Below are 13,152 nucleotides of genomic sequence, written 5' to 3'. Positions count from 1 at the left end.
GCCAAGGCAAATGGATCAGTATGATCAGCTTATGCAACTACTCCAACATTCATATCTTAATCAATCATCGTCTGCATCTTCAAATCAGGTTCATTCTACTTCATCAATTGGTCATCCACCACTTGGTAAGCTCAACACTAGTCTCATTTCTTCAATTTCTTTTCACAATTCGGTTCTTGGTTCTTGGATCATTGACTCAGGAGCTAGCGATCACATTTGTGGATTACTTCAATGGTTTCATTCTTTTAATGATATCAATCCTATTCATGTCAAATTACCTAATGGTCATTATGCAATAGCCAAACAATGTGGAACTATACAATTTTCTTCTGATTTTGTTTTAGCTAATGTGCTTTTTGTGCCTGATTTTTCTTTGAATTTATTGTCTGTTTCAAAATTGTGCACTGCACTTGATTGCATTGTCACTTTTAATGGTTCCAATTGTTTGATTCAGGAAAAGAACACCAAGAGGACGATTGGTTCTGGTGATAGAGTAGAAGATTTGTACTACTTAGTCATTTCAAATAAGCTAGTTTGTAACTCTAGTACTTCACATTTACATTCTCAATTTCCTTTTGTTAATGTTGATATCAAGGCTGTATGTGATGTATGCCACTTTCCAAAGCATAAGAATTTGCCTTTTTCTCTTAGTTCAAATAAAGCTCAAAATCCTTTTGATCTTATTCATTTCGACATTTGGGGCCCTATTTATGTTAAATCTATTCATCATCATGCATATTTCTTAACTGCAGTAGATGATCATCAGACCAGTTGTGTTGAGACACCTCAGCAAAATGGTCGTGTTGAACGAAAGCATCAACACATTTTAAACATTGGTAGATCCTTACTTTTTCATTCAAATTTACCAAAACCTTTTTGGTCTTATGCAGTTGTTCATGCAACTTTTATCATGAACAGATTGCCTAGTCCTGTTCTTAACAATAAATCCCCATATTTCCTTCTTCACAATCAGAATCCTAATTTTAATGATTTTAAGGTTTTTGGCTCTTTAGCTTTTACTACAACTTTACAAGCACATAGAACAAAACTTGCTTCTAGAGCAAGAAAATGTGTTTTTCTTGGTTACAAATCTGGCATGAAGGGTACAGTTCTCTTAGATATCAACACTAAAGAAATTGTTGTTTCTAGACACACCACTCATCATGAACACATTTTACCATATCAACCTATTTCTTCACCTTCCACATGGTATTATTATCCTACTTCTCCTGCCAGTTTTGATGACATAGCTGACACTAACTCAAGTACTAACACACCTATCAACTCCAACCCTACCACAGACACACACACCACATGATTCTACACCTAACCCTCCATGTATCACCACAAATAATCCTCCATGTACAAATACAAATGCCAGACCTACCAGCACAAACACCCTAGACTTTAGAGAACACTAAAAATAAGAAGAGGAAAAAAATGGCTGGATTTTAGCTTTTGATAAAACAATGTCATAGCATCAAATCAAATATCTAACGAGAAACTGTAAATAAGATATAACGGTTAATGCTTCTACCTGCTTAACTCTATTCTTGTGTTACAAAATCATACAATTCAGATGCACCAAACCCCAAACAATGTGAAGTTTTCCGTTTTGCAAATATTATCTAGGCCAATATTCTACAAGATCAAAACAGCAGAGACTGAACACAACAATATTGTATCTTTGAAGCTATATAAGCCTATAATTTGTTTTTGAGTCTCAAAACAAAAACCTATAGATTAGAGGTTCAATTTGTTGTGTTTTGAGCTAAAAGGAATCTTGTAAATTAATAAAAATTACCTGGCATGCTCCCTAACCTCCACCATATAGACAGAACCGCTACACCCTCCTTCCAAAATCGATTTATAAAATTTTCATACACTACTGCAACGAAATGTCAAAACCAGTTGCCTATGACACTCTACGACAACGGTTTATTTACATTCCAAAATTTAGACATTGCGGTAGACCTAAAATGTTGACTTCTATATTAAGAAAAAACTCATTCATAATTCAGGTTTAGATGTTTCTATAGCTGAATTCTTTTGCGCATTTTGCTACTGATTTTGATTCATGTTAGATTCTAGTAGAATCTCATGTATTGAAGTATATTAGTTAGAAATACTAGAATGTGTCACTGCCACAAAATAAGATTGGAACCAAACCACACTGAAAAGATAGATGTTGATCTTCTGATATCAAGATCAGTGCCACAATCAACATCACAATAAACCTGTTTTAAGGCAGAGATGGCATTAAGTTGTGAGATAAAGGATTGAACAATAGAAAATGATGAACATAAGCGCGCTTCACCAATCTTATGCAGACGTAAAATGATATATTTTTTTTTTTTTGACAATCCACTCATTCATTAGATAAACAGAGAAGAGGAAAACAAAGACCAGTCCTTTAAAGGGGCATTCCCCGTCCAGGCATGAGATCCCAAAGTTTTAGCCGCTTGAGCAAGCTCATGAGCAGCACTATTACATAAACGATTCACAAAAACAACAGAACAGCCCTCAATACAAACAGCTAGCTCAAGACAATCTTTATAAAAGGTTCAATACTAGCTATATCTAAAATACCATTAAAGCAGTTAACAACAACAGATGCGTCTAATTCGAACACAACATTACTAAGATGACGGTTCCTAACAAAACTTGCATTCCCCACCTTAAACCCAAAGTTTCAGCCAAGAGCGGTTCAGCAACCACCTCCGATTTTTCCATCACTGCATAAATTACCTCTTTGTTATGGTTACGAATCACAATCCCCTGCGTGACTTTACCCAGATTATCACGCCCAGCATCAATATTCACCTTCAAAAAATTATGAGGAGGAGCAGACCATTCCATGGGCGGACGCAAACATCTCTCAGCATGAGTAACAGGATTGGCCATATTAAATTCCTCAACAAAACCATGAGCTCCAGAGGCAACCACAATTGGATCAAAAACTGCTTGTTTAAAACTTGGTTTCTAAAGAACCAAATTTTCCACAAAGAAACACAAAAAAGTTGCACAGCAAGCGGTTCTTTTGAAGACACCCAATTAAGAATCCACACATTTAAATCCATTTGGGTTGGAGGCAGAAAGCCAAGCGGCGAAGCAAACCAAACCTTTTGACTCAAAGGACAGTGCATAAATAGACTTAAAATAATAGTTAACACAGTGAAAAGGGGGGAATAATAGAATCATCTTTCACATAAGCTTCAAAATTATCAGAACATAAGCTTCATACAAGAAAACTATCTAGCTTTTTAGCGCTTAGCTACTTTATCAAGAAACTATCTAACTTTTTAGTGCTTAGCTACTTTATCCTTCTGCGCCGCTAGCGCTACTACTCCTAGTGATAGGAATAACCTTTCTGTTACTTATCAACTAACAAATACAATCCAACATGAAAATTAAAAACATCTTATACAGACAATGTTACCAATTTATAATGATATATTTTCTATGTCTTCTAATGACATGTCATCTTTCTTCTCTTGTTGATCCATTGTATCACAAAGAGCTAATCCTCTTGTCTCTGGCAAACCAAGCAGCATAAAAGACGACAGCATGATAACTAGTCCAAACACGCCGTAAGAGAAAATGTCGTTTTTCCTCCCAGCAGATATCAGAAAGGGGGTGAAAACATTGCCAAAAACAGTAGCTTGTCCCACCAATGATGTTGCAGTGTTCCTCACACTTGTTGGAAATAGCTCTAAAATGTAAACGAGAAACACATTGAAAGCTGTGCAAGCACTGAAAAACGATGCCATCGCTAATCCGACTCGAATTTCTTGTAATCCTGATCCAACAACAACACACATTATACAACATACGCCACTAGCTATTGAGAATACACGAATTGATGGTTTTCTTCGGCAATTCTCCAAGAAATAGGTAGCCACATAAGCAGGTATTTCTGTCAAGGCATTGAATACAACGGCCAAGTAAATGTTGAATCCTAAGTTCCCAACTGCTAATGGCATACCAAAATACACCATTCCAATTCCAACACCGAGCACCATTGTCGCCACCATTCTCTTTAAAGCCCAACGTCTCCCAAACAACTCGGCCATCGATGAGAAGAGTTGGAAAATTGAAGCCTTTTGTTCATTCACTGGAGCTTCAATTACCGTCAAATCATTACTACCATTCTCTAATGAAGAAACTCCTTTGAGCATTGCCATAGCTTCTTGATGTCTTCCTTGCGTTAGAAGCCACCTTGGAGACTCGGTAACAAAGATATAAGCGAGAACTGAGTAGCAAATGGCAGGAACCGACGTGCAGACGTAAACCAATCTCCACGAATTAAATCTATTGAAATAAGCTATACCAGGCAGTGACATATACCCTAATGTGAAGCAGAAGTATTCGAAAATACCAACAGTGAACCTCCATTCAGTACTAACTTTCTCCGCAAGCAAAACCAAAACACAAGTTCCTATTGACGAACTCATAAAGCCAATCACGAATTTAAAAGCAGAGTAAATCCAAATATTGGTGGCGAAAACTATGAGAATTGAAAATATAGACATTGAAAAACAGGACATAACAATTGTGTTCTTTCTTCCAAGTGAAGTATCGGCTAAAGTTGAGAGAAGAAACGAACCCAAAAGACAACCAATGAAGAAGGAAGATTGTGGTAAACCTGTTACGAAGCTACTGGCACATTCAAGATTCCATTGAGATATCACTGTTTTGTGTGAGGGTCCATCCCATGACCATGAAGATTTAGGGATATTGCATATATTAGAACCTGAATTGCATAATGTTGAATTTGTGCAATGCCATGTTGGGTATTCATCGGTGTATATCGTTATGAATGATTGTTGTGAATCAAAAAACGATGCAAATGAAATAAGAACGCACTGCACAAATTCTAACCAACCAAATCTTCCAAAACCCTTTTCTATCATATCATCTGTGGAAGGAAACACTTTCTCCTCCTGCTCAACAGAATCAGCAGAATTTGTTAAAATTGGAACTCAATAATTTCAATTGCCATTGCTATTAAAACTAAAACTAAAATCAAAATCCTAAGCTAGTATCTTAATCATAGTTAAACAAAAATTATACTATATTATTATGTAATGCATGAGTTGAAGATTGCAAAAGTAATATTTGAAAGTAAGTGAATAATAAAAAATACTAGAGAAATGTTATTTGCACAAAATAGTTGGACACATACTTGACACATAGGGATAGTTTTGTCATTCCGTCTTTAGAAAGAAAGGGCAAGTTTTGTCTCTTTCCTCAACTCCACCATTTTCCACAATGTTAGAGAAACTGACTAGCACCACAACAGCCAACACCACCATTGTTACCTCTTGTTCTCCACCATTGTGATTTAGGGTTCAGCTTTAAAAAATATTGATTTTTTCAAATAAATTTAGTAAAACCGTATTTCAAAATATTACAACTTATTTTAAATTCGTTTTTTTTAATTGAAACATTAATTTCCACATCATATAACGTACGATCAAAACATAAAATTACAATTTTTTTCAAAAAGTTGTATTTAAAAAATAATTTTTATGAAACTCTGTTTGAAATAGCTTCAAAATTAAGTGATTTTTTTGAAATTTTGATATAAAAAAAAAAGTTTAATAAAATGATATAACATGTTAAAAATAACTATTCAGACCAAATTTTGATTTGTAATTTTTTTTTACACAAAGTTATGTACTAAGACAGTAAAATCCATTTGAAAAAAAAGCCAAAAACAAACATGCCCTTAATTATAATGAGCTTCAATCAAAAGAAAAAAATGTACGGTTCGAACACAGAAAGGGACGGTGATGAAATTGACTGTGTGGTGATGACAGAGTGGCAACCACGTGGGTGGGTGGAGTGAGATCAGTTCTGAACGGTTTGAACAATGGTGGTGATGGTGTCAACGGAGGAGGAGGAGAGAACTACAACGTGCAAGAGAGAGAAGACGAAGAGGGAAAAAAATAAATAATAGAGTATTAACAGTGATATATATATATATATATATATATACACACGTTGTATTTACCTGGGAAACAGAAGGCTGAGGAATGAAAGAATCTAACTCTTCAATATCAGCCATCTCTTGAATATCGGCCATGAGTGTGTGTGCATGCACTAAACATGTGTTAACGAGATTTATATATATGAGTTAAGATCCGTTCACATAAGTTTGACACCAAATCTCAATCATCTATATTTTATAATCAAAGGCTAATAATAATTACCTATATTAATTTTGTGTGGATCTATTTAGGAGAGTATTTTATTATTATTTTTTTTTTGTCAAGATTTTTTTTTATTATTCTACCGCATGAAAAATTAATTTGTGGTTATTCAATCTGCACCACCAGCATTACTATTTAATACCAAATCCTATTAGCATATCAAAAAAAAAAAAAACCAAATCCTATTATTCTACAAGGGTTTTTCTAATATTTTCTTTTTTTGACACAGGGTTTTTCTAATATTTAATGCCTTGTTTTGTGGATTTTCCAAATTGATGGGTGAATTTTTTCTTTCTCTCCACTCTGCTATTTTTTCTAAACAATTTTTTCACTCCTAATTTTTTTTTAATCAATAATCTCAACCCTTAGAGGTCGTAGGTTCAATAATCTTCGATTCCGTTGTTAATCAATATAGTTTGACACTAATATCTATATAGTTTGACACTTGGATCCATTGACACCAAGTGTCGAAATTTATTTTAATATCAAATCTTATTTATTTATTTATTTAATATCTAATTTTGGGTAAAAAAAATTAGCTTAAACAAATCTAATTTTAATATCTAACAAATCATCTCCTTCCTTTTGTGAAAAAAACTCACCTTGTCCCCTACTCCAACTTAATGTGCTCAGCTAGTACAAGTCTACCAACAATTATATGCATCATCTTCTTCAATATTTTCATAAATACGTACCTAAAAACGTTGACTGCAATATACAATTTTTTATAGTAAAAAACACGGTCAATATTTTTTGTAGGGGAAAGGAGGGGTGCCTCAAAAAAGCCTTAATTTGGTGGCACGATATATGGAGATTGGGTAATTCGAAGGAAGGTGGATGGTTCGGTAATAATATTAGTAGTGTTCTCGATGGTAAAAATATTGGAAAGAAAAATGGTTAGACATTGCACTTTTAAATGTTGCGCATCCAACTCTTTTCAACAAAGCTACTCCGCAAGACGGTAATATAGCGGATATGGGATAATAATATTTGGCTTATGCGTAATAACATTTTATTTAGAGGAGATTGTGTTAATGTACCTTTCTTATTGAACTAAATTATTTATATTTCTTGGTTTTGGTTTATATGCTGCATAGAGAGCAAAACTAGTTTAACTTTTTCTAACAGGTGTAATAATCCTTAGATTGTTTTTCTCGCATCTATGGTGATTTTCTTTGAATTGTAAGAGTTGAATAGTCTTTGTACTCCTTATAATTCAAATATTTGCTTATAAAAAAAGGTTAATATTTTATTATAATACTTTTCTTTGTTCATTTTTATTAGACCTCTTTCAAATTTTTAAGGGCATTAAATATTTCTTTACTACCACATACCCCTGATTAAAGTGCATTTTTTTCTACAATCTCTAATAAATACCCTACAAAACATTAACTAATTCTCTCTCTTAAAAGATAATTTTTTTTATAAGCAAAAAATAAATTATAAGGAGCACAAGGGGTACTCAACCCTTACAATTCAGAAAAGATCACCTTAGATGCGTTGAAAACAATCTAAAGGATTATTACGCCATTCAGAGAAAACTAAATTAACATTGTTCTCTGTTCGGCCTATAAACCAAAACCAAGAAAAATAAACAATTTGCTGCACTAAAAATGATATTTTGACACCGTCTCCTCTAAAAATAATGTTATTATACGTACGCCAAATACTCAACGTTGTCGCCAACCAAATTATATGATGAATTCGCTTGCTATGATTGCATTTTGCTAATTCACCAAACAAAGTGAAATGGCTTGTAATTAACGTCCTCAAAAGAAATAACATTACTGCCCAACCAAACAAATATTTTCTACCAATTTTGTGAAGTAACGCAGCAAGTGAAAAAAATGTGTTGTATGTCCTCTACCTCTTTAAAGCAAAATACGCAACTTCTCTCATGATTATTCGTGATAATACCTTTGCGAAAAAAGTCTTTCGGGTTGGTAATTTTTCAAGTAACAACCGCCAATCAAAAAGATAAAATTGTATCTACAATTTTTTGTGCTTCACACAACCCCTACTCCTATTTTGATTCATGAAATTGAATTTAGTTTTAACCTATTGATGATATTATTGAATAGCACTTTCTAATTTTTCATAAGTAATTTGGAAGAAGTGGTTTTCCACACAACTGTATGAAAGTGAAATGTGGTTTTCCCTTGAAGTCGTCAGTCAATGTTTCAGATATGCATGTGCTTCCCTTTCTTCTGCTAGTAACTTCCAATTTTCCTTACAAATTTAAAAACACACAAATTTAGTGAAAGATCAAATATGCATGCATGATTCCAAGGCGCCTACATTAAATTTGTCAAGCAATCTTATATTATATCATATGCATAATTTAGTGAAAGAATTTTATTAATATATAAAAGTATTACCCATGCATAAGGGGTGCAAACATTGTGTTTAAAGAAAAACTAGAGAAAATACAAAATACATCCGAATAGAAAATTAACCATGGAAGACTTTGATCCTGCTTACATTGTATCTAAAGAACACCGTCCCGAATTATCTAATAATGTTTTCAATGTTGACGAAAACCCAGTCATCGACCTCTCCGAAAGTAATCAGCAAGAACTCATCTCAAAGATTGGCAAGGCATGTCAAGAGTGGGGATTCTTTCAAGTTATCAATCATGGAGTTCCTTTTGAGGTTAGCTCAAAGGTTGAGATTGAAGCTAAGAAGTTTTTTGAGCAAAGCTTAGAGGAAAAGAAGAAAGTGAAAAGAGTTGAAGCTAATGCGACAGGGTATCATGATGGGGAGCATACTAAGAATATAAGAGATTGGAAAGAGGTTTTTGATTTTCTTATTGAGGATGCAGTACAAGTCCCTTCTTCTCATGAGCCACATGACATGGAGCTATGGACTCTCAAAAATCAGTGGCCACAATCTCTTCCACATTTTAGGTATTAATTCTTACTTTTTTTTATATATCATCATCATCATCATCAAGTTTTTGATAAGTTTTGCCACCATTTTATACTACTTAATTGTTTTTCTTTTTAGGGAAACAATGGAGGAGTATGGTAGGGAATTAGAAAAGTTATCTTACAAGTTGTTAGAGTTAATTTCATTAAGCTTGGGTCTCTCTAGTCACAAATTCAATGACTGCTTCAAGAATCAACTAAGTCTTGTGAGGCTCAATCGATATCCTCCATGTCCTTTCCCTGATTTGGCACTTGGTGTTGGTCCTCACGTCGATTCTAATGTCTTGACTGTGCTTGCACAAGATGATATTGGAGGCTTACAAGTTAAGAGAAAATCAACTGGTGATTGGATTGGAGTTAAACCTATTTCTAGCGCATTCGTAGTCAATCTGGGTGAAATTTTTCAGGTTCGTACATACGTTGTTCCAATAATATATATAACATAATGTCGATAAATTATGCAGTTTTACAATTAATTTTGATATCAATAATTTCTCGATCGCCTTTTATTTTTTTTTTTAGAATTTACAACTTTAAAAACTTTTTATACAGGTTTGGAGCAATGACAAGTATGAAGCCGCGGAACACAGGGTGGTAGTAAACTCAAAGAAAGAGAGGTTTTCATATCCATTCTTTCTTACTACAAGTCATCATACAATGGTGAAACCTGCAGAAGAGCTAGTGAGTGAGCAAGATCCTGCAAAGTATAAAACATTTAATGTTGGCAAATATCATGCTTACATAACTAGTGGTGATTTTAGCAAACAAGAGGTTGAGAGTAACAGAATTAATTACTTCAAGATTTCAGATTAGCTAGCTATTAAAAATGTTTACCTCTTTTTTTGGAATTAATTTATGTTGATTCACAATTAACCTTATTTTGTTGTTTTTATGCATGGTTAAGTGTTTGGCATCTTGCTAAGTGTTTGGCATCTTGGTGTGTAATTTTTTCACTTTTCTTAGCACTCTTTGTATTAATTATGTGACTTTTGTCTTTGTATATATTGTTGGGTTTCTTCCCATTGTTCCTCATTATTCCATCTTTCGTTTTCAATGAATTTAAACTCAGCTGATGCTTCTTTGTCGTCTTAGATTTATTTTTAGACGAAGCTGCTTTTACCATTTGCTTATAAAAAAACTCATTAAATAAAAAATAATTGACCATGAGAAAAGGGCTACAAAAGCAAATTATTAGATTTTATTAGATTTCATCCAACTAAAAACTGTTGATTCCAAATGATGTTCTCTAGTTTATTCATCACTAGGCAATGCCTTATATAGAGTTACAAGTCATATGGTCAATACAAGCACACACACACATAAGAGGCAATGCCTTGCGCGGCAAGCTAAGTCTGGCAAGGCCTGCACTGCATACTTCCACACACATGCTCATGGGCACGCCACAAGCCTAACACAATGTACCCTAACCGTTGAGACTAATGAAAGTCAGTAACTTGTGTAACAAGTTACTGCAAAACTATCTTTTAACTAGTTAGTTTTTCAGTTAGTAGTTAGTTTTGTAGTTGGTTAGTAGTTTGTTACACATTCATAACTGAATGTTAGTTAGCTATTAGTTGGTTGATCTTGTATATATAGTTAACTCATTCTCATTGTAAACACTAAGTGTGTAATAATAAAATTCTCTGGTTTTATGCTCACAATGAACTTAACCGTTTCTTCATCTTCTTGTTCAAGCTTCTTCTTGTGCTACAGTGGTGTATCAATCATAGTTTTTATTACTTCATCCAGGTTTACCTCCGCCATTCTACAAGTCTCTTCCTTTTTGCGTATGGCATATCGCCACTCCCTTTGGCAGCATCCACTAACTCGGAACTTAGTTTGAAAGTCATATTTAAGCCCGGACGTTTTCGGGATGCCCCTAATAACCAACGAATGGCAAGTGATGTTCCTTGTGTGGATCCTATTTCAACGGGAAATTGATGAATCGGTCCGCTTGCACATTTTGCTTTTACTGCTATATTGGGAGTTACCTTACATATTGCTTGACGTAAAACAGATCTATAGTGGATTTGTTTTTCTCTTTTTTTGAATCCTTGTCAAAGCTCGATAGATAATTTGATAAGCAAGTGATTTTTTTCTGTGTTTCATAATACGGTTAACCAACATGTACTCGATTACGATAAATTGGATTGAATTTTACGTTTTTTTTTTTTGCAGTACCCCGCCGTGACATGAGCGTAAAGGGAATAATCCATTTTTTATAACTTATAGGGGTTAAAATAATTTATTTTGGCTTTTTTCTTTTTGGCCCCATATTTTGAATGTCCTTGTTGACGATCCTTTACTCCGACAGCATCCAGGGTTCGTCGAACAATGTGATATGTGTCGGCCAAATAGATTCCCTTTTTAGGAGGAGGAATAGTCTTACGGCCTCTTCATTTTCTCCATTCTGCGTATAACCTGCAATAAGTGCATTCCAAGACACCACATTCCTCTCCATCATGTTCGAAAACATCAGTCTTGCAGCTTTCACACTTAATGCCTTTGCATATCCACTAACCATGGAGGTTTCAGATACCACATCCCTAAGCGGCATCCTATCAAAAACCAACCGAGCTTCGTTAACCCTCCTGCATTTTGCGTACATATCAACCAAAGCATTTCCTAACACAAGGTCATTCCGGAATTTATCCCGTTTCATAACACGAGCATGAATTTGCAAACCTTCCCTGATTGCTAATAAGCTTGCACAAGCACTGACTATGCTGGCCAAAGTAATCTCATCAGGCTCAATCCCACAATTCATCATTCTTACAAAAACCTCTAGAGCTTTTCCTGCAGGACCGTTTTGCTCATAGCATGTAATCAAACTGTTCCAAGAAACTATATTCCTCACTTCCATGTCATCAAAAGCTCTCTGAGCACTATCTACCACTCCACACTTGGAGTACATATCAACAAGTGCAGAACTCGTGTAAACATCAAACGAGTAACGAGACTTGGATATCAAACCATGTATTTGAACACCAATATTTACATCTATCAACCCTGCACAAGCACCAAGAGCACTGCCAAACGAATACTAATTATGCACAAAATCCTCACAGTGCATGTCAACAAAGAATCTCAAAGCTTCCTGAAACCGTTCTCGTTTAGCAAAACCAGACACCATAGCATTCCAAGAACACTGATCAGACTCAGGCATACACTTAAACAAGTTCAAGTCCTCATCAAGAGCACCACTCTTTATCAAAGCACTCAAAAAACCACATTCCAACTGAAAGTATTCCTCTGCGGCATATGATTTCCCATAAACATCAATGAGCCTGTTCTGAATCAAGATATCTGATGAAAACTGTGTCTTAATGATTTGAGCATGAATACGACGTGCTTCAAAAACAGAATTTGACCTAATACAAGAGTCCAATAGCTTCTCAAAAGATGAATAATCCAGAAAAGGTAAGTCACCTACCAATTTTCGGACCAACCCATGTTTACTCATTTCATCACCTTTGAAAAAGTTTCTTTTTTTTTTTTGACAATACCTTTGAAAAAGTTTCTTAATTTCAAGTATTAGAGGAACTGTGTCCCAACCACTAGCGAAAACCTCGTACCAATTTTGTCGTTTCCGATTGTACCACTTACTGAATTTAAATTTTACGCGGCGTTTAAGAAATTTAGTTAAGTGTAGTTAATTTTCTTGATTTAATGCAAAACAAAAGTTAAGTTTATTATATATTATCCATTTTGAAAATTGTAAAAGTGAAATAAATGACTAAAATAAAATAGAATTAAATAAGGGTATATTATGAATTGTATTATTAATTAGTTTAAAATTACAGAATATTTGAACTGTTTTTTTGCTTATATTTGTGTCCGTGTCCGGAGGGAGTAGTTCATAGACACTGTTTGACAAACTTTACTTGAGTCTATACTCAATTCTGTCAACCAAGTGTTGGATGATGCAGAAATGACATAATGAACTATTTACTTGCTTACAGTGACAACCAGGTATCAATAACCAGCATAGTGGGGAGCAGTTACTACTT

The 13,152-nt window shown here is 34.4% G+C and overlaps 2 protein-coding genes and 2 pseudogenes across 2 annotated transcripts; 1 reads left to right on the top strand and 3 right to left on the bottom strand.

Moving 5' to 3' along the window:
* Positions 1-2,371: 2,371 nt before the first annotated feature.
* On the bottom strand, positions 2,372-3,420 carry LOC123904049 (annotated as a pseudogene).
* Positions 3,421-3,435: 15 nt separating this feature from the next.
* Positions 3,436-6,088, bottom strand: LOC123904048 (organic cation/carnitine transporter 3-like). Its single transcript, XM_045953744.1, has 3 exons — positions 6,017-6,088; positions 5,289-5,355; positions 3,436-4,981 (listed from the first exon to the last, which is right to left on the bottom strand). Exons 1-3 carry the CDS (start codon positions 6,086-6,088, stop codon positions 3,444-3,446), a joined length of 1,677 nt encoding a protein of 558 aa, XP_045809700.1. The 3' UTR covers positions 3,436-3,443.
* Positions 6,089-8,672: 2,584 nt separating this feature from the next.
* Positions 8,673-9,955, top strand: LOC123904047 (jasmonate-induced oxygenase 2-like). The gene is made up of 3 exons (XM_045953743.1): positions 8,673-9,121; positions 9,222-9,549; positions 9,695-9,955. Exons 1-3 carry the CDS (start codon positions 8,673-8,675, stop codon positions 9,953-9,955), a joined length of 1,038 nt encoding a protein of 345 aa, XP_045809699.1.
* A 1,489-nt stretch (positions 9,956-11,444) lies between these two features.
* On the bottom strand, positions 11,445-12,763 carry LOC123904046 (annotated as a pseudogene).
* Between the last annotated feature and the right edge of the window lie 389 nt (positions 12,764-13,152).

The sequence above is a fragment of the Trifolium pratense genome, linkage group LG2 (assembly GCF_020283565.1).
Source record: "Trifolium pratense cultivar HEN17-A07 linkage group LG2, ARS_RC_1.1, whole genome shotgun sequence".
Taxonomy (NCBI): Eukaryota; Viridiplantae; Streptophyta; class Magnoliopsida; order Fabales; family Fabaceae; genus Trifolium; species Trifolium pratense.
Note: the sequence above shows the minus strand (reverse complement) of the source record. Positions and strands in the feature narration are given on the sequence as shown.

Excerpts from the sequence above, each read along its gene's own strand:
- LOC123904048 (XM_045953744.1), bottom strand. The coding sequence starts at position 6,088 with ATGGCCGATATTCAAGAGATGGCTGATATTGAAGAGTTAGATTCTTTC. Across the intron at positions 5,356-6,016 it reads CTCAGCCTTCTGTTTCCCAG|CTGAACCCTAAATCACAATG; the intron begins GTAAATACAACG and ends TATTTTTTAAAG. Across the intron at positions 4,982-5,288 it reads TGTTGGCTGTTGTGGTGCTA|TTCCAATTTTAACAAATTCT; the intron begins GTCAGTTTCTCT and ends GAAATTATTGAG.
- LOC123904047 (XM_045953743.1), top strand. The coding sequence starts at position 8,673 with ATGGAAGACTTTGATCCTGCTTACATTGTATCTAAAGAACACCGTCCC. Across the intron at positions 9,122-9,221 it reads CAATCTCTTCCACATTTTAG|GGAAACAATGGAGGAGTATG; the intron begins GTATTAATTCTT and ends TTTTCTTTTTAG. Across the intron at positions 9,550-9,694 it reads ATCTGGGTGAAATTTTTCAG|GTTTGGAGCAATGACAAGTA; the intron begins GTTCGTACATAC and ends CTTTTTATACAG.